At 34.9% G+C, this 21,274-nt stretch overlaps 3 protein-coding genes across 3 annotated transcripts in view; all 3 read right to left on the bottom strand.

Moving 5' to 3' along the window:
• Nucleotides 1–3,935, bottom strand: part of LOC106715909 (DNA-binding protein D-ETS-3) — a 55,875-nt gene extending 51,940 nt beyond the window's left edge. The window contains exon 1 of the mRNA XM_014509277.2: nucleotides 3,860–3,935. The gene's annotated coding sequence lies outside the window, so the exon portion shown is untranslated. The remainder of the gene's footprint in view (nucleotides 1–3,859) is intronic.
• A 3,332-nt stretch (nucleotides 3,936–7,267) lies between these two features.
• Nucleotides 7,268–13,924, bottom strand: LOC106715870 (succinate dehydrogenase [ubiquinone] flavoprotein subunit, mitochondrial). The gene is made up of 12 exons (XM_045686091.1): nucleotides 13,876–13,924; nucleotides 12,857–13,048; nucleotides 12,592–12,665; nucleotides 12,009–12,181; nucleotides 11,185–11,340; nucleotides 10,743–10,900; nucleotides 9,907–10,071; nucleotides 9,415–9,614; nucleotides 8,557–8,748; nucleotides 8,253–8,397; nucleotides 7,776–8,011; nucleotides 7,268–7,420 (listed from the first exon to the last, which is right to left on the bottom strand). Exons 1-12 carry the CDS (start codon nucleotides 13,922–13,924, stop codon nucleotides 7,268–7,270), a joined length of 1,893 nt encoding a protein of 630 aa, XP_045542047.1.
• Nucleotides 13,925–13,945: 21 nt separating this feature from the next.
• The window catches only part of LOC106715871 (succinate dehydrogenase cytochrome b560 subunit, mitochondrial), a 30,793-nt gene continuing 23,464 nt past the window's right edge, over nucleotides 13,946–21,274 (bottom strand). The window contains exon 4 of the mRNA XM_014509229.2: nucleotides 13,946–14,045. Within this exon, the coding sequence (XP_014364715.2) occupies nucleotides 13,946–14,045 (100 nt within the window). The remainder of the gene's footprint in view (nucleotides 14,046–21,274) is intronic.

Here is a 21,274-nt window from a genome sequence, read left to right as displayed (position 1 = left end):
TGATGATATTCAAAACCGATTGCTATAACGGATACATGTTTATTCATGGTAGGATTTCACGTAAATTGAAGCAAGTCTCAGATATGTCAGAAGTACACAAACAAATATATGTATGTACATACTTAGGATATCATATGTTAGCTGGTAAAAAAAATATTGATGTAAAAATATCATTTTACATTCTAATTCTTAGTTGCTCAAGTACAGTCAAGGCTGAAAACGCTTTTGTATAAATCGGCTGAAAATTTTGAAAAAATCCAGATTAAATAGCTGATTAAGTTATTGCAATATTTGTTAATATTTTATATTGAGTAATTATACTTTTTGATAATACTAGCTCAGTTCGTTAACCTTTGTGAATTATTTTACGTTCACTATGAATGCTATTCAATTATAATTTAGATTTTTTGTGGGTATTTTTTTTAGTAATTGTTGTTTTAATAATTAATACATATTGCCGTCTCTTTCCTTCTCATTGACAACATAGAGAAAACAATATGAATGAATACAAGTGTAACTGTAGTCGAAGTAATTGAACATCATTGGGACGATGTAAAAAACTTTTCCTAGATGGCGTTAAAATCTATAACGAACAGTGATCTGAATAATTTTTGCAATGTATTTCGTTCAGGGAGGTACCGACGGCAAGTGGGCGCCCGGTCCGCCGCGCGCGCCACTTTAGCGCAGGAAGTCTGTACATTACCTTATTATATCCTACAAAAATGTCATCCGCCGACGAACCCGTCCGACTAGCGTCGAAAGGTGTCCGTTGTATTTACCCTTCTCAAAACGTCTTTAAGGATTCCAGCGCAATAGATCTATTAACTAATAGCTATGAATAGATTTCCTTTTAATAATAATAACACTGTTTGAGGATTCCAAAGTGGTTTTTTTTAAAAGTCAAACACTAATTGGTCAAGTCATTTGATCAAGGCACTTTATTACTTAAGGAATTACTTTCATCTTTTGTAATAGTTTTGCTTGGAAAAGGTTGCAACAATCGCAAGGTATAAAATATAAACTGTCAAGTTGAGTATTTTTTGTACCACAAGGTATATGACAAAATAATGTATGCTCAATAGAATAGAGTTGGCCTTGGCTACGAATAAACAAAGGTCAAGTTGTAGAGATACGGAAGTCAGGTGTGATAGATACAAACTTCTGGTACAAGCAATCATCAATTTAGCAGAGATTGTTATAATAGTGAGAGGATTAGAGACTTGTTATATTCGCAGCGTTGTTTTTTTTATATGAAATGCTTTAAACTTGTGTTAAGAAATAAAATGTTAATTTACTAACTATGACAATTAATTGCCAGATACATTCGCGTTATATCTCTAAAGGTGAGTTGCCACTGTCTTAAAACTTGTTTGATAATCTTACTAATCTTACAAATGAGAATGTTTAGAAGGATGGATGGATGGATATTTGTTAGAATGTATCCCCAAATCGGCTCAACGGATCTCGATGAAATTTGGCATGAATGTAGAACATAGTCTGAAAGAATACATAGGCTACTATTTCTTTTTATATTCCGCGCGACGGAATCTAAAAAAAGGCAGACATTACTCGCTTATCCTATTTGGTAAAAGAATGATAGCATTATGTTTTGAGTCAAGTGTTACGGCAAAGAAATTTCACAGTTGTCACTGAAATAACAACATCTTTCATGTGAATGTTTCAGAAACATTCAGTTTCAGTGAACTCACGGTAAGAATTCACAGATAAATCAGTGAGCAAAGAACACTAATCACGGATTCAACGGAGCGTAAGTTCAGGGAGCAGCTCTTAGGATGAACGTCGAATACTGACCCTTCGCAAAGAGCTAATCTTTTGGATAATCGGGCTCACGAAATTGTACTTGCTATATGTATGTAATTTATTGCACCAAAAAATAAATTTCAATATCTATGTATAATTCTAGTACAGTAAACAGTCTTTCCGTATATCCCAGGAACCAATTACAATAGTAGTATGAGCTGAAGTTTTTTTTAATTATTTTTACTATATAATAATTCAAAATTCAAAACTTTTATTTATTCAAATCGGATAAGTCCTTTCATACGCTCACTAATTTGAAAACATAGTTTAATAACAACGATACTGTAAGTGAAACTTGTAAAAAAAAAGCTTCACCCTTTTAAAAATACAAAATAATCTTGTATTCAACCTCTTTGGTATTAAAAAGGTCATATACCGAGAAGGTCGAACTGGCTAACGCGACGACTAATAAAAGGAAAAAGAAACGATAAAACTAAGAGAGAATCGGGCGTAGCGTGATTCTCCTCGATATGTTTAAATATCAATGACGTCATATACTCGTCCTATCAAAACTAAGCAGGATAGGCAGATAAACAGCAAGGTATATTCATCAACAACGTTTATTAACATATAGACATAAATCTAGTCGGGTGCTTGAAGTCAGCACCGTTGTACTCACTGCTTGTATAATATTCGCATAAATCACTCCAGAATTAATTAATGTACCCGACTGTACTTACATACCTATAATGGCGAATAAATTTATAGCGACTTGATGTTGCTTAATTTATGACAGTACCTTTTTTATTGTCTTGTTTAGTTGTTTGTATTCTTACTTTATTTCACTTAAGGAACTGGTTAGCACAATTAATGGATGAAATGGAAAATTTATTCCTTATAACCCAACAAACTGAAGAAATATTTGTGGTGTGAGATTTCTTACAAGTATTTGGTACTAATCAGAAGCATTTAATTTTAACTTTTTTTATTAAGCGCTCTTATATATGGAATTCACTGTAATAACGCAATTCGTAGCCGAATTACTTTAATACGCTATTTCTTTTTCATGTATTTTTAGAAAATTATAAGTGTTATAATCATTCCACTTTTCCAGACAATGTTACAAGTTGAACCTAGTTATTTTATTCAGTACCTATGGAAAGTTGAAAGCGTCGCTTTTCGTGTCAAAAGTGCAAAAATTCTTTTATCGCATTGACGAAAGAATTATATCATAAAGTGGCAAGCGAGCAAGTGGCCACCATAATTCGCCAAATAGCAAAGCGCCTGCTAGCCATGCACATCTGCAATTGCAGATGCGTTGTTTATCTATAATTCCCCTTCCCATCATATCCTTATAAGAAAGAGGAGGGAAGGGAATGTGAACTAAAATTAGGCCTCCGGCACGCGCAATCTTTAGACGAAACGCGGAATTGCGTCCATTTCACGCCTGTCTTCTGTGTGGTTGTGGTATTTCACAGGTCGACTCGGACTAATATTTTTGTTGCGGGATCTACCACTGTTATTTTTTATGGTGAAACTGTGTTGTCTTGATTATACCGCATTTAAATATTTTTTATAAAAAATCACTGATTGAAGTCTGCTGAAGATAACAATCTGATTAACAAAATTAGTAGAAATGTTTGGAAACTTTAGCTTCAGTTTAAAAATCGAGATAACTTCATTGATTGGAAATATTAGGATTTTTTATAACGATTAGACTAGTGCTTGATACCGATACCACCATGTATTAGTGGTGATGAAGTCGAAAGATGGTACGCGCTAGATTATTAATAGCATAGAAATTGTCTGAAGTACCTGCTTAGTATTCTTTGCGCATAATATTTGTATAGTATATTAAATCAGAATTATTAAAATCAATACTTTTCGGTTCTAATTGTTACAATTAGACATTATAACAAACAAACGAACACCGCTTATTTTCAGAAATCCAGCTTTTTTTATGAATGTATCTAGAAGCAATCCAATGATATCGCTTTTTATTTGTAGTCAATAATTAATATTTTCAAAACAAAAATGTTTATTAAAATAAGAAAGTAAATGTCAATGGGTGGTGACGTGTGCACTTCCATAAGCTTACCTTCAATCAATGAGCTGAGCACATCGCACGCGCGCGTCTTGACCACCGTCCATTTTAGAGGCGACGGCGCCTCACCGTCGGGCCGTCTCGTCGCCGTCGTACCGGACACGTCTCGTCAGCCACTCGGAAGGGCCGAGTATTTGTCTTGTTTACGCGTTGTAGGAAAAAATAAACAATCGATAGATCGGCCGGAGCAAGCGAGCGTTCGTGGACAGGAAACAGGGATAATAGCGGGCGCGCCGTCCGGTCGCGGTTGCTGAGGGGGTGGGGTGGTTGTCTGGGTTAGGTGACGCCCAGGGGCGTGGTCTGAGCTCGCCTGCGCGCCTACAACCCCCGGGAGACATCGAGTCGCTCCTGCAGCATCCCTCCTCGCCTGCGACCTTTGTACGCACCCGATGATATTCGGTACCAAGTCGAAAAACGAGCACAAGTTTGAACGTGTTTTTCTACATATACGGTAGATAATTTAAGGGAATGAAATACTAGAAATTACGAGACGAACATCGTTGTTATCGTGGTCGTCGTAAGACATCATCACTTACTAGGCTTCTTATGTTCTTTTACTGTTTTGTTAATCTACTTTTGTAATACGGTTTGTGCTACCGCCCAAGAGATTTCTTCACCAACTGCTAGAGAAGATTTCGATATATAATTTAGATTCTCATTTCACTCCTTCAGTTGTATGACACAACCACGAATTTTGGACATTTATAAAATGGAAATACCTTCCTGCCCTTATTATTTTAGTTTTTCGTAAAAATAGTTGTGTAGATAGCTTAGAGGAATAAATTCCTCCAAAGTAGTTCAGTAGTAGAACCAATACGTCGGCTGAGCGTGGATCGAACAGTCCGATCTTATGTGAACGGTTATTTTATATTTTCGTATACATAGCTTAGGTAGAATAATTCACATTCCAAGTAGGGGATCGATGGGGACTTTTCAGGTTTCACATTATGTGATGGTGTTCAAAACATTCCTACCATTTTTAAGCTTTATGCGAACTATTTTAGCTTTAGTTATTAATTTGATCTGGTTAATTTAAGGTTTTATTTTTACTTAACTTATTTCTCCTCAGTCTTGCAAGTTTACTGATTATTGCGGATAAGATAAAAATAAAGTAAAAGAAGATTGTGAAAAAGAGTGTGAAGTATTTGTTTTCATTACTAATGAATGAAGGTTAATGTTGAAGATGAGATTCAGAGTACCAACGCCCACGTTTTTCTTGAACACGAATCAAGACAAATGCGATCTGTCACTCTCGAAGACTGAAACAAAATGTAACTCCGGTTCGTAATTGTCTCTCCTCTATTTTACAATCAATGAATAAAGATACGGTTGTGCCTAGCATTATCATCGTACGACGATTCCCCACGTTATTACAGATGTATTACAATAATGTCATCTCACACATTCTCTTTAATATAACAGGGATAACATTAATCCATACGACCATTGGAATCCACGGTTATAAAGAAACTTGAAAGTCGGTAATACGGCGGGCTATACAGATTACGGATTTGAATCGTGCATTCTTCTAGCGCACATCGTTGCACCTTTTCATGTATTTACGGCGTAAATGTTACGTATAACTTCTCGATGATACTGCACCAAATCTTATCGCCATTGTTTAGTAGGAGATCACTTACACTGCCACATTAACAATAGGTAAAAATAACTTACTAAATGTATGTTGTCTATCTTTCCTCATTTATCCTTTATTTGCAAAAAGGAAAATTGATTAAAATTAATTTAATTAAAAAGTAGTTATGAACGTTTTTTTATTAGGCAAGTTTTCATAGGCATTTTTAAAAATATGTAGCATGGTTATATGGTCCAGATATTGTTCTCTAAAATTGAAACAATAAAAAATAACTGAATCATCTCCGACAGTCGAAAAAGATGGTGCTAGGGAATTATCAGATTAAATGAAAAGCTAACAAATACGCCTTCACCTAATTAGGGCGCTAAAGTGAGTTTTATCGTTAAAGAGGCGTCAAGAGGGGCCGCTCGGTCCGCCCCTCCCCGACGATTATTCAAAGAGCTTTCATTGAGCTTTTATAATTGCCTACAGGCTTCTTGCCTACGGAACTTTGTAAGAAGGTATTGTAGCAACTTCTAGCGATTTTGCAACAATGTAGTTTACTATTTAGTTTACTTTGCTAAGAATTTGCTTTTTTAAATATCTTGTGTAGCCTCTGATTTGTCTGATACAATTTTTTTATATAAAAATTAACGTTTGTTGGTTTGCTCCCATGATTTCCTAAATCCTACATTCTGTGTTTTGAGTGGTGTTCTGAGGACATGGAATTCGGTGTCTGACTATATGATGAAAATTCTAAAATTATTATTTTTAAGTAGACAATTGTATTTAAAATGTTTTTTTTTTTTAGTAAATATTCATATTTAATGTGAGATGTGATCAAAAGTTCATATGCTATTATGCCATATATTACTGCTGACTCGTAGTTCATTTATTCATTGCAACTAAACAAGAAACACATGTTCGTACTAACCGTTTATTGTTGAACAAAAATAACACGCGTTATTCCAATAAATTAATTGACAGACAATGTTAGCAGATTGGATGTGATGAACTCCAAACACCTGGCTAAGGTGTGGCCATCACGCACCACTAACTGGTCCATTATTCCTTGATCTCTACCGCCTCCCTCCAGCTATAATTCAAAAGGCCAAATAGGATCTGTTATTGGGATCAAAAGAGGTCAACCTTTAATAGTCGGGGGATAGTGGGATGATCGATACGCTTAAGTAAAAGATTGGGGTTGAAATATAAATAACGGGCGAACTGCTTTTGGAGAAAATGTGTTTGCCTCAATGTTTACGCATTCTATTTTACTTAGTTTTTTATTTATCATAGAAACATTGAACATCTAAACCGCATGTTTCAGTTGCAAACCCTAACTTGAACAAGTAAAACTGGGGTTAAGGTAAACCTGGATAAACTATTTTTAGAGTTCGATTTAAGTCAATACATAACATTGATTATTATTAACTAGCTTTTTTCCGCGACTCCGTCCGCGCGGAATAAAAAAAAAAAAAAAAGAAAACGGGGTAAAAATTATCCTATGTCCTATTCCTGGTTCTAAGCTACCTGCTCACCAATTTTCAGTCAAATCGATTTAGCCGTTCTTGAATTATAAATGGTGTAACTAACACGACTTTCTTTTATATATATAGATATAGATATAGAACATAGATACTCATCAGTTAAGTATTTCATCAAAGATAATTGTACTTGGAAGCCGTTAAAAAAACACGATTTTAACATATTATTCAACATTTTATTTTTAAAACATCTACAATCACCAAACAAATGGCAGGCGTTAACTTATAAGAGAGTAAAAGTTAAATGTCACAAGGACATCACAAAATGTGATAAAACAGTATTTAATAAACTCTTGGCACTGGTGGAATGGTTTTAACCTCATCATCTAAAGTCTTGTCGATAACTGGACGATACGAGATGTGTACTTTGCCAGTAGCCAGGTCGGGAATTGAAAGGCTATGTTTCCTCCAATGTTGCTCAATTGGCTTAGGTGTCTGCAAAAAAAAATGTTCATTCTTTCTTTCTAATTATTAAAATGTTTTCGAATTTGGATTTGAAAAATTAATTCCAGCAATGGAAGTACTCATTGGAATTTAACCTTCACATGCAACAATTAAAGAAAAATTAATTAAAAATTAACCTTCTAACATAAACATTGGTACAACAGTTTGTTTTTTCTTTTACATACCTATGTTATTGCCTAATTGTTATTGTCCAAACAATTATCATTCTTTCAAACTTAATTCAAATTATGGATTCCATTCTTTCAAGAGTGGTACTGAATTTTGTCACAGCTGGACTTTTCTTTAGTAGACAAGCAAGTGTAAATAAAAAATTTAAAACAAATACCTGGCCTTCAGTTGACTTGCTGTAATCCATCTCATCAATGCGTTTAGGGAAGTCATCCCTGAAATGAGCACCGCGGCTCTCTGTTCTATTGAGAGCGCAGGCAACGACCTGGATAGCAGCCTGCAGCATGTTCTGAAGCTCCAGAGTTTCTATAAGATCTGTATTCCAGTTCGTTCGCTGATCGGTCACGTTGATTTGATCGAAAGCCCTGTACCACTTTTGTATTTCAGTGTTACCTGTTTAAGAACTTTAATTAGTCAATATGCCTTTTATTATCCTGATACATACAATAGCATTTGAAATTTAATGTTTCTTGACGAATAGAAATTACTCGTCATCCTGACCAAATGTCAAATAGAGGGATGGAAATGGATAAAAATAAGTAGAGTTCTGCAGTACTTTGCCTTGTCTTGCAACGGTTGTAGCTGCTGCTATCAAAAATAATGTCATAGACATTATTTTTCATTTCTATATTACCTTCATTCAGCAATTTGGCCTCTCTGAATACGCCACACTTATGCTGCATGGTGTTCCTCATAGAGGCGCGCAGTTCGTGCGGTGCCACGCAGCCCTTTGAGTTTCTAACCTTGTCAAGGTTATCCAGTGATGCGTCGCAGATATTCTAGTAAAATAATACATTAATAATCACCACCTTGCCTTGTCTTTACTCTTTCCAGCTAATTAGAGCTACATAAAGAGATGAAACCCTTCTACTGCGAAGTAGAAGTCTAAATAATTAGTCAATTGTTGACCTGTTGTTATAGAATACAGTAAGACGTACATCTCTGAGTTGCGGTTGCTTTTCTCCGGGCTTAAACTTGCTGCCAATGTTATGACCAATGGCAGCTCCGAAGACGACGACATCTAGGATAGAGTTGGCGCCGAGGCGGTTGGCTCCGTGACAATTGCTGACCGCTTCGCCCGCAGCGTGAAGTCCGGGGATAGGACAATCAGAGCCTTGGTAAATAAGAGCCTGGAACAAAATAACAAGATTTTGGAGGTTGTTTATCACATTATCAAAACTGTATACATTTTAAATCATTAAATATGAATAGATTGAAATATTATGTCTGTGGTTTGCGAACGGAATTCCCTCTTTGCACCAACAACCATTTGCATTTTTCTGGACTATGCTAGGAGATATTAGGGAAAAGGTCAAGGTATATGAATAGATTCTATTCATCAAAGGAACTATTTATATTCGCCGAGGGAGCGGATGCAGGATGCAATTTGTTAAGGCCCGTCCTCGTTGCTTCACGGGAGATACCATGATTGTTATTGTTTTAATAATATAAATAAATAATAAATATTGGTCTCTTGCCTTCAAGATACTGAAGATTTCAAACAAAAAGAAGGGTAAAATTGAGGTGATAGTCTGTATAGTCAAACAATTAAATTCACTTCCCATTTAGGTACGAAAACAGCAAGCTGTTACCCTAAAATCTATAATATTGTAAATTTCTGTTGCTATGTCAAGTTTTCAACCTTATTAAATTCTACCGAAATGTGTAGGAATAACATACATATCATCGATTACAAAAGTAGTTAAGATAAAAATCTTTTATAAAAATAGTGAAATCGCCTTTTATATATTAAAATTAAAATTATTACTTAATTAAAAAGAGAAATATAATCTCACCTCTCCTTTGTAGTTGATAGGTATACCTCCCATAGTGTAATGCACAGTCGGTAGAATAGGTACAGGTTGTGTGTACACGTCCACTCCGGTGAATATGTAGGCAGTCTCCGAGATACCGGGCAAACGATCTCTGATCACCTCGGCTGGTAAGTGATGCAGTTGGAGGTAAAGATGGTCTTTCTTAGGTCCAACACCGCGACCTGCATCAGTTACGTAATGCGAAAAGAATCGAATTATTAAAAATTTTCAAAAGGAAAATACTAGGTATTAAAAACAGAATAGATTATCTGTTAATGTTTCTGGTAGTGAAAATGTGTTCTACTACTGGGGTACTCCATTCCACCTTTAAAAGATCTCGGTCTTTCAAAACTATTGCCTTCTTTAAACAATTAAAATTTGATAGAGATTGAAAAATGGGTTTGGAAAAGACATACATCCCATCATTTTTTAAGTTTTTTCCTTGGTAGTTTAATTTATCTCATAGTCCATCACCTTGTCGAATTTCTGTGGCCATTGATCTAGACACAACATCCCTACTGGCGAGGTCTTTAGCTTTCGGCGCATACTTCTCCATGAACCGCTCGCCCTTGTTGTTCACGATGAAGCCACCTTCTCCACGACAACCCTCAGTCATCAGGCAACCAGAACCGTACATACCTTGAACGTAAACACACTTATTTAAAATCTATATATATAAAAGAAAGTTGTGTTAGTTACACTATTTATAACTCGAGATCGGTCGAACTGATTTAGCTGAAAATTGATGGGGAGGTAGCTTAGAACTAGGAGACAGACATAGGAACTTTTTTATCTTGTGTGCATTTGTTTTATTCCGCGCGGACGAAGTCGCGGGTAAAACCTAGTAATTTATAATAAAAACTACCTTGTTTTACGATCACGTGTATTTTACATAAAAAAATTATATCGTAAGGTGGCAATTGAGCAAGCAACCACCTGAATTCGCTGCAATAGCAAAACTTGCAATTGCAGTTGCGTTGCCTACCTTTTATCGACGGAGGGGAGGCACAGAAAGTATATTTCCGCTACCCATGCGTCCCCTTCTCTGTCAAATACTAATTCCCAACCTTTTCTTATAAGGAAAGGATGGGCAGGGAAAGGAGAATAAAATTGGATCTCCAACACGCACACATATCAGATGGAAAACGGAACTGCTTCGACTTCATTCCTGTCTTCTGTGTGGTCGTGATATTTCACCGGGCGAGCCGACCCATTCGTGCAACAGATTTTGCTATTGCTGGCGTCTACCAAAATGTGTATAAATTGTACGTTATATTTTTCTTAGGAAATAAAACATTCAAACATCGTACCAGTAGGATGGAATTGTATAAACTCCATATCCTGCAGTGGTATACCAGCTCTGGAGGCCATCGCGCAGCCGTCGCCTGTGCATGTGTGCGCCGCCGTGCACGAGAAGTACATTCGCGGGTACCCTCCAGTTGTGATCACAGTGTTCTTTGCCTGGAATCTTTTGTAACATTCAAATAATTAATCAGAATCTAAAACAGAAAGGTTTTAATGATAAAAAAAACTTTCTCAAGAATCTTGAGACAAATATCTCATAGAATACTAGTCATGGCATATTAATTACGGTAATTAATATTTATTACAGAAATTGCATTTTTGAAATGGTAATTCAAATATATTTATGTTATAAAAATTTACGGACATTTCTAATACACCAAAGTGTGATATTTATTAAAGGATTTCGTAAATAGGCATTTTCCCTGGTAATAAGATTTTCAAAATAACCTGTGCAATGTACTATCGTCCATGTTCATAGCGAGCGCACCGACTACGGCGCCATCCTGACAGAGAATGTCAAGTACAAAGTACTCGTGGAAGAAGTCGACGTGCTCGAACTTTGTGCAATATCCATAAACCGTGTGAAGGAGAGAATGACCCGTTCTAAGGATGTATTGAACATTTATAAAATAGCTGGTTAATAATCAAATTGAAATTTTTATTATTAAGCTATTTTTTGCAATTAAAAATAAATATACTTAAAATGTAGAAATATTTCATTTTCAAGAAATTATGTCAACGCCATCTATTGAGCTTAGATTTAGATTAAATAAAGTATGATGTTTAACGTGTTTGTTTCATCTAATTAACATACTGTGACACTAGATGTCTCTAAACGCAAAAGACGGTAATTACTAAATAGAGAATATTTGTGGCGGTTTTTGATATTGTTTTCCGGATAATCCAAGAATAACGCCATCTAGGAACGCTTTAATTTAACAATCTTACTTCTGTTTCCTTCATTTCCTAATAACCAGTAGGTGGCGCTCGTTCACATAACTTATGGGGAAAAATCATTAACGAACCGGTCACTAGATGTCACAAGCATGATTACTTTTTTTCAATTTGAGATTGCAATAAAAAATGCACAACTTCATTGATTGTACATTGAACCTCTACGGAAAGTAGGTCGGACACACTTGTTAAAGTATTTTCAGCTTTGAGGATTATTAGCATTGATTAGAGCAACGATATTCTTTTTAGATTACCATCAGCATTATACCACGTTTCCTGGAACCTAGAATACGCCATGTAAATTCAATCAAACCTACCTATCAGCTACTGCACATGTTCTTTTTGCCGTTTCTTTTCCATTTTTTATAGTTCCGCCACCGAAGGGTCGCTGGTAAATTTTTCCATCCTTGGTACGAGAGAAAGGCATTCCCATGTTTTCCAATTCAAAGACCCGGTTTGGCGCTTCGCGGGTGAGATAATGGATTGAATCCTGAAAAATAATTTACTAAAAACTAAACCATTTGGTCTAAAAGGTAGGAGCATACAATTTTACATGCAATATCAATTCGGACGTAGCCATAAAGCCAGTTGCAGGCTTTATGTTTTGTCTGGGACTCCAAATGCCCAAGGCTGTCTTAAAACTCTTTCCACTAATGTTAGACGCGTTATTTTGTGTCGCAGTCGCAGCTGCACCAGTATTAATGGGACGGACAACTCACATCTCTGACAAATGAAACTCTCGCCGTGCGGTTGTATGCTTGGTGGAAAAAATAATTATGCTGATTCAGAGCCCCGGGCGTTCGTATACATTAGATTAAGGCATATTGTTACGTCATATGAAACGGATGTAAATGTAATGATAAAAAGTTAATTAAAATATTCTTATTATGGTTTATTGACCTGATCACCGAGCCAATCTGAGCCTTTCACTGTGTCGTAGAAGTGCCATCTCCAATCGTCTTCATGCATACTGCCTACAATATAAAATAATATAATCCATCATTTTAAATGTAAGAATTTCGATCACATACTATTCACATACTATTCGCTTTTCAAAAAGATATGGTTTCTTTTTCATTATTATAGAAGGACGTATCAATTCCAAAAATGAATAAACAAGGTTAACAGATAACAGATGCCTTTGAAACAATTATTTAGTACAAACCTATGGCAGCGTTCATGCCACCTTGAGCGGCAATGGTGTGCGACCTGGTGGGGAACAACTTAGATACGAGGGCCACTGATAAGTTGTGCTGCGCTAGGCCAAACGAGGCGCGCAGGCCGGCCCCGCCCGCTCCTATCACCAGGCAGTCGTGCTGATGATGCTGAATCTCATACGCCTTGTTTCGACTTTGCACTGACAAAGGTCAATGATTAAAATCATGAAAAAAACTACACACTTCTTCTCTACATTAACATTGTGTTAAATTTCACGTACATCTGTTCGTGCAATAAACTTAAAAAGGAAAACAATGTTATCGATTCATGTGTATTGTATACTGTAGTATATAAACATATAATAATTATTTCTTGTAACCATTCCAAATTCGCAAGATCGGTAATCCTTACTTTTAACCATTAGGCTATTATCAGTGAGTGTTATACAATAAGAATGAAACTCTATGCCGGCTCAAAGTCAGCTGTGAGGGCATTTGTGTTCAAGTGAGTATCAGGTCATACCATTGCGAGTGAACGGAACCGTCCCACCGATACTTAAAATTGTTTTTGCACGTCTCTTACGAAATTGCGAGCCGACATGAAGTATTAATAGTACGATACGTGCGTATTGTTTATACACACTGCTCTATTTAGCAGCTGGAATTTGAAGTGTGTCATTTACGCAGGTATTCATCATAGGTTTTTTTATAAGTTTAAGTTTGTTTTAATACAAATAGACAAATCTAATTAAATGTATTTTTTTTTTCAAAGTTTGAAAATACTTACATTTGTAGACTGCATTCTTAATGTTGATCGTTCGAATAAGGACATCGATAGATTTCTGTTTTATTAAACAATGTTCAATTTTATTTATTTTATTTTACTTTAAGAAAAAAAATGCTTTCTAAATGAAACAAAATAAAGAATAATTTATCTATAAAAGCTCTTTTAATAAACATCCGACCATACCAATATTAAAGTGCGTCAAAAATAAAGTAATAACTTGATTTAGTTGGATGCACTAACATCTAATAACTCTCATTACGAGGGGATAGTTAGGAGAACTGTAGGTCATTCTGAATCCCCCTCGAGGGGATTAAAAAAGACCCTCAGGTTTGGCTAAGTCCCCTTCAGACGGGTCATAATAAGCCAAACACGCGCTGACCAAATTAGTCTTTGTGAAGTACCCCATGTGTCTGATCAACATAAGCGTCCGCATTTTAGATTTCGCTTGTGTATTAGACATTTTTTTTTTATATAGGAGAAGGGGGCAAACGAGCAACGGACCGAAAGTTATTTATCATTTAATTAAAAAGATCTACCTTATTTTTATCCGAACAGTAACAATTTTGCTAATCTTACTAATATAATTGTTTTGATGGATGGATGGTCGTTTTTAGAAGGTATCTCCGTAACAGCTCAATGGATCTTGATGAAATTTGACACAAATGTAGAACATAGTCAGGAAGAACACATAGGTTACTTATGAAGATTTTTTTCAAATTTCGCGGGGACGGAGTCGCGTGCTACAAGTTTATAGAATAATGAATTGTCACTCAGAAACTCAACGCATGAAAAAGCTTTAAATGTACAAAATATATAAATGAGCTTACCCTTGTTGCAAAAAACATTTCTCAATACAACAATCGGTGTAAAACTAATTTAAAATAATTAGTTTATGAAAATAGGAACACTTCGATTCGAGTGTCTATTTTATTGTGTCAATTTTTTTTTCATAAAATTTTTATTTACTTTATTTAAGGAGTAAGGTAAAGAGGTTACACTTTTTATTATGTACCAGTAGGCCTTGCACGAATATTTTTGACAAGCGCCTTCTTATGGCCATCGTCAATTACGTCAAAATTAGAATGAGATTTTTGGCGTACTTTACGCCCGATAAATTAGCTGCACAAATATAATTATACATATTTTGTCGATAACTATGCGATTGCGTTTGTCACAAATATTCGTACTAGGCCTACTGTATTATTTTATTACGATCATTCTACCAATTTAATTTCTTTTGACTTATGGTTAAAAAAACTTAATAAGTAGCCTATGGGTTCTTCCGGGCCATGTACTATGTACATCTATGCTAAATTTCAGCAAGATTAATGCAGCCTTCCTGGATATACCTTATAACAAACATGCGTCCATCTAAACTTTCACATTTAAAATATTAGTAATAATAATAACTTTGAATACCATCATTTTTTTTTTATAATAAGGTGGCAATCGAGCAAGCTGACACTTGAATCCGACGAAATAGCGAAGCGACCGCAGCCCATAGACATCTGCAATTGTAGATGCGTTGCCTACCTTTAATCGACAGAGGATTTTTACTCTTCCTATGCATCCCCTCCTCCGTCAAAACCACTTCCCCTTTCCATCCTTTCTTTAAAATCATAGAAAAGGAACGTGGACAAAAATTAAGCCTCCGGCACCACACCATCTTACCAAACGCGGAATCGCTTCCACTTCACGTCTGGCTTCGTGCACCCAACAACAATATTGTATTTACGGGGTCTACCACTGTCAAATGATGTTAATGATTGAAAAAAAAATATGTTCATCTCCCCTATTCCCTTCCAAAAACAGACAACAAAGTGTTTCGGCAGTGAATATTCACATTTACAATATGTTAATAAAAAAAACACAACATTGCATAACCGGAATATATTGACTATTAAGAAGAAAAAACTTATCACTAAACATAAATTTACGCTTAAAATTTGGGAATATAACCTAATTGCCTTCAATAAAACATATCAGAAGTGTGTCTTATGTCTTATTCGTTTCCCTTCGGCTGCTCTTACACCAAGTTAAATTATTATATAAATTTTAATAAATGCCTCATTCAGATTTATTTAAAATTATCTAGACATAGTGAATAGAATGGTCTGAGCCATGACAATTCCATGCTATGTTTATAATTAAGTTAAATACAATAGACCCCAATATTGGAATGACTAGACGTGAATTTGTTTTACCTAACACGTCTAATGTCACCGACAGGTGGCATGGGACGTGTTAACGGTGTAAAAAGCGTAATGGGTTCCATAAGTTTTTGTTTTAATTAATTTGGTATCACCATTGCTTTATACAATTAACGTTAGTCATTACTATAGAAATAAAGATAAACAGAACATTTACATTCTGCTTTCGTTATTTCGAATTAAAAATGTGAAACTGTAACAACTTCATTTGTGACAACGCCATCCAAGTGAATAGACGTCTGTCCGAATGAAGATAGTTCATTTCAACATTTGGCTGGGACAATACAATATTGGGGTGATAAAAGTGCATACTTAATATAGAAATACATCAATTAATTTGGAATATAAATCTAGGAACATGCTATATAACTCTAGGAAAAGGGAATATAACTCTACGAATACGGAATATATGTCTTGGGGCATGGAATCTAAACCTAGGACAATGTCTTCTAAGTCTAGAAACATGGTATGTAAATCTAAGAAATAGGAATATAAATCTAGTATTATGGAATATACATCTAAATCGGATCCGTTATCCACGCCACATGCCATCGTTATCGTTTTTAAGTGATTTTGGATACGACAAAATCACTCAGGGGGACCGGGAGATCAACTTTATTTTCAAGGCGGACGTAAATCGTTCTTCGCCGTCTCCATTACTTTTTACTCATTAATAAGACACATCATTGCCTTCCAAAATCGTATGAATCTGAAACATAAAGAAAATACATATAAATAAAATGTAAAACAACAATGTATGCGTAGATGGGGTGAGGCGAGAGACGTGTGCTACGCACCAGTCAAATGCAATCTCTGTCTACCCCCCTGAGCCGCAGGCTTGAAGTACATATGTCATTTTTGGTGTAAATAAAAATTTTATACAAAATCATTTATTAATGTTAGAGATGAGGCTCTCAACGAACTAGTAAAACATTATTTATTAGGTGGTGATGAACTTTTTGGACAAAATTTCTCTACACTAGAAATTCCCTAGAAGTAATTTATATTGCAAAATAACCTTCGCCTAGTCAGCTTGTTAATAGTATAAATTATTTAAAGATACAAAAACTATTTTAATTTAATATTAATGTTGATTAAGTAAATGTATTTAGTAACGTTTAATCAAATCATATTTACCATCATATTTATTTAATAAACAAAGATAGTACAAGTATAACCATATCGAGGGCGGAAAGGCTATTTGTTTTATGCGACATTTTTTGCGATATTGACTTATATAATATACTAGCTTTTACCCGCGACTCCGTCCGCGCGGAATAAAAAAAAAAGAAAAGAAACGGGGTAAAAATTATCCTATGTCCTATTCCTGGTTCTAAGCTACCTGCCCAGTGCCCACCAATTTTCAGTCAAATCGATTCAGCCGTTCATGAGTTATAAATAGTGTAACTAACACGACTTTCTTTTATATATATAGATATTCAGAATCAGAAAAATTCCCTGATTCAATATCGCAAAAAATGTCGCTTAAAACAAATAGCCTTTCACCCCTCGATATGTTTATAGTGTTATGGACAATGCAAACTTATATGAGATCAGCTTTTAATAAAAGTGTACAATTAATGAACGTTCCCGTTTTGGATGTTGGATGAAATGTTCGAGGCAGACAAATTAAAGCGGATTGAAAATCGAACCCCCGGGGGTGTCGACATATCTACAACGAGTTCACTACGGCACCCTTTGATGTCTGTATTATTGCGCGCAATACCTGGGGTGTTCAGGGTGAACCCTAACTGAGTCTAGGCATGTTACGGACAGGTATTTCGTCTGATTCAATGTTTTTGATTCGATGTTTTGACGGTATTATTTGATATGTTGTTGTTGCTGTCTATATTTTTTTATTATTATGCAGTTTTTGTTTACTAACTTAGTTCATTTTTTGAAATTTTTGTAACAAATTCCACAATCGTTTCCTTCTGTGCTCAAATACTATGCTGCATATACTCCTTCTAAGTATATATATATATATATATATATATATATATATATATATATATATATATATATATATTATTTATACGCCTTTTCTTTTCTTATTGAATATAGGCTACATTTAAGTAGGTAAAGTAGCACGCATCTACTCCATTCTACTATAAAAACGACAGGAGTTTATCGTTCTGTAATAACTTAATGTAAATAAAAAAAAGAAAAGACCCGACTGACTGAGTCTTTAATTCATAGGTGAAATAGCGCCATCTATTGTCTGCTTTTTAAAACCAAGATTTTTTTAAAATTTAAACTACATTAACTGTAATCTTATACATAGCACTTTGTTATTTTAGAATGTTACTAAGAATTATTGAAAAAAAGATTAAGCAATAAAAAAAATGTTATGACTAGTGAGATTTGAACTCGTTCTTTTCACATTTATTTTAGAATCTCATCTCTCACGTCCACCATACATATGTGTTTTGTCCCGATGTTATTACATTCCGGGAAGATGGCTGACTCACTGTTCAAAATCGGTTCAGTCGTTTAGGCTCAAGGTGATTACGATGGTATTTAAATACATAACCAAATACATAAAAACAAATTTACATACATGAGGAAAACAAAACTCTCTTTATCAGTCACATAAAAAGAATGCAGCCTAAAAGTTAGAGCCGCAATGATTACTAGTAACATACTACTAGCAAGTATTTAAATAGTACCAATTGTTCGACGACCTAATACTGATTCTAATTAGATTGTATCCGCTTTAGCCTTTAAGTACAATGATTAAGTACATGTTAGCCTTATCTTATTGCCAACGGTAGCAGCGCTGTGAATTACCAAATTAATTAATCAATCACTAAGATTGTGTACCAAATCATCGGAGTGTACAAGTTGCACTAATGTCTTATTGGCTTAGCACAAGAGCGGATTATGTTAATTGATTTGCAAGCATCGAACAATGTAAATTCATAACAATGTTTACGTTATGCTTACTCTATGGTTTATTAATTACATAATTGCGTATAGCCACTTTGTCTACAATCTGCATGATTTACCGTTGGTTCCTGAGACCAAAAATCGCAAATACAAAATATATCGTCATCCCTGTCTTGACAAAACCGAGATAAAAAATGACTGTTTTTTATTTATTTTAATTTAATCTATTCAAAAGTTTTGTGTATTTTTTACTGTGAAAGATTAAAAAATAGGTTAGATGGAGATGAGGGACAAAAGGTACCCCTGACCCGATGGCCTAGTAATTGACATAGTTGGCTTGATGCGTTCGAATGACTGCAGTCCACTAAATTGCGCCGCTCCTACACTGTCTTAAACTTAATAATATGGATGGATGGATGAATGTATGGATGGATGGATGCATGGATGGATGGATGGATGTTTGTTTGAAGGTGTCTCCGTAACGGATCAATGGATTTTGATGAAATTTGGCACAGATGTAGAACATAGCCTGGAAGAACACATAGGCTACTACATTAAGTTGTTTTTAATCCCGCGGGGACGGAGTCGTGGGCGACAGCTAGTATAGCGGTAGTAGCTATATATATATGTATTTTATTTGTCATATACAAGCCACATCTAGGAATGATTAATCGGTGTTATCTACGTGTGTATTATATCCAAATAATGGATTTCAAGTCATTATTATGATAATTTTAGAACATCTATCGACAAAGTTAATTGTCAAAAATTACGTTAATTTATACTAGTCTTGTTGACATGCGCTATTGACTCTTAATAGCTGTTAAGATGTTGATTAGGCGAAAAAGTGTCTGAAGTAGGCTTTAGTCCTCTATATATTTACGAGTATATATTGGAAGCTATTTACAACATTATTAGAAAACAATTTCTAAGGTTTCTACAGTAGCTAGTGTTGTTATCAATTTGTATATTCAACAAAGTTTTGTTTTTTAAATTTAAGATGTTTTTTTTTAATTTTGCTTCCATTTAGTTTTAGCATATTTTTTTACAATGCTTTTACTTTGTAGACGAAACGAGAATGTCTTTTAAAATGGACTAGTTCGTAAGTAGCTTTGCACAATTTGATTTTCGAGTAGAAGCATTTTTCAAAGGAACGCTTTTCTATTATTAAAGTCGTCACATGTATTTCCACTACTGAAACATCCGTACAAAAACATATTGTTATCTCTGTAACTTTTAAAAGGATGGAAGAGGGATAACAAATGTTTTTGTATATGTTGAGGCAGTGAAAACTCGCGGCTACAGATAGCTTCTACGCATTCATTTGTTCTAAGACTTTTTTATACCCTTTTGAAGACACTTAGCATTTACCTACTCTTAAGTGTTATAAAATTTCATATTAGTGCCTCTGTACTCGATTTTGTTAATCAATTTCTTGATTTCGTACAGCACTTAAGTTCTCAAAAATGACACAACGAACATTTTGGGTTACCTAATTGTATTGTAGCAACTTAAACAAACCTTACATAATCCAATCCAACGTGACCCACATTTCGAGAACTCTTATAAAGTGAACTTGACATAACTTTATGCAACGTACTAATTAGATTTTTTAAACCTCTCTAAATGTATCTCTGTCATCAAATATACGAAATAATCTTACGAGACGACTCGAAATAATAATAAGTCAGACATTCGAGAGATCCGCATTAAATCAACCCCTCATTTTACAAATACTATACTTGGGGTGGCTTCCTCGTGATTGTGACGTCACCCATTCAGTTTTTAAGTCAGAGGGCGAGGCCGAATCGCACGCGCATGCGCCATAAACTGCAGTTTTTTAGTGACAGGGAGCAAATGTAACGTTCTCAAACTGTGCCACTCAGATCTAGTGTGCGAATAAAATCTTTTTGGCTCTTCACTAGTAGTGTTCTTTACATGCTGTAGTATAGTGTGAAAAATACTAAAGTAGAATAAAGTATTAATGAATTTATTTTTTGGTACTGAGTTTAGACAATTTATAACAAGTCATTCTTATTTTCATACTAAGTGCAGTGCTTAGTATGGATTTTTAATGGTATCGCACAAGTAATGAAAAAGAAACTAAGTGCCATTTTTTACACTGAAATAAAAAGTGCCCTTGTGTTGAAATGTGTTTGTATTAGCTTATTTCTACCGATAACACTCGGAGTTTATAATTTATTTTTAAAATTTCAGGCAAAGACAAGATGACAAGCTAACATTTAAGTTAAAAATAAACAAAATACCAATAAGTGTACTGTACATTTATTCCCCTAAAGAAATTCAGTATCTGTGATGAACGAAGATACAGAAATGATTCGAATCTTAATGTATTTTTAGTAAACTTTCCCGTTCTCCCAATAGTAAAGTTTTAATACGGCTTGCATAACAATACCGTTGCCGTAGTACCGGTGTACCAGTGCCAGTTTGTGCAGGATCCCAACACTAGCTCAACGCACGACCCTTCGAACACGCGCCGCCAACCGTCCGTTACAAAATTTGTGACATATATTAACTTA

The sequence above is a fragment of the Papilio machaon genome, chromosome Z (assembly GCF_912999745.1).
Source record: "Papilio machaon chromosome Z, ilPapMach1.1, whole genome shotgun sequence".
Lineage (NCBI taxonomy): Eukaryota > Metazoa > Arthropoda > Insecta > Lepidoptera > Papilionidae > Papilio > Papilio machaon.
This window is presented reverse-complemented; position numbering and strand designations above follow the sequence as displayed.

Excerpts from the sequence above, each read along its gene's own strand:
- LOC106715870 (XM_045686091.1), bottom strand. The coding sequence starts at position 13,924 with ATGACCTACAGTTCTCCTAACTATCCCCTCGTAATGAGAGTTATTAGA. Across the intron at positions 8,012-8,252 it reads GGCCAAATTGCTGAATGAAG|GTAACACTGAAATACAAAAG; the intron begins GTAATATAGAAA and ends GTTCTTAAACAG. Across the intron at positions 7,421-7,775 it reads GCAAGTCAACTGAAGGCCAG|ACACCTAAGCCAATTGAGCA; the intron begins GTATTTGTTTTA and ends TTTTTTTTGCAG.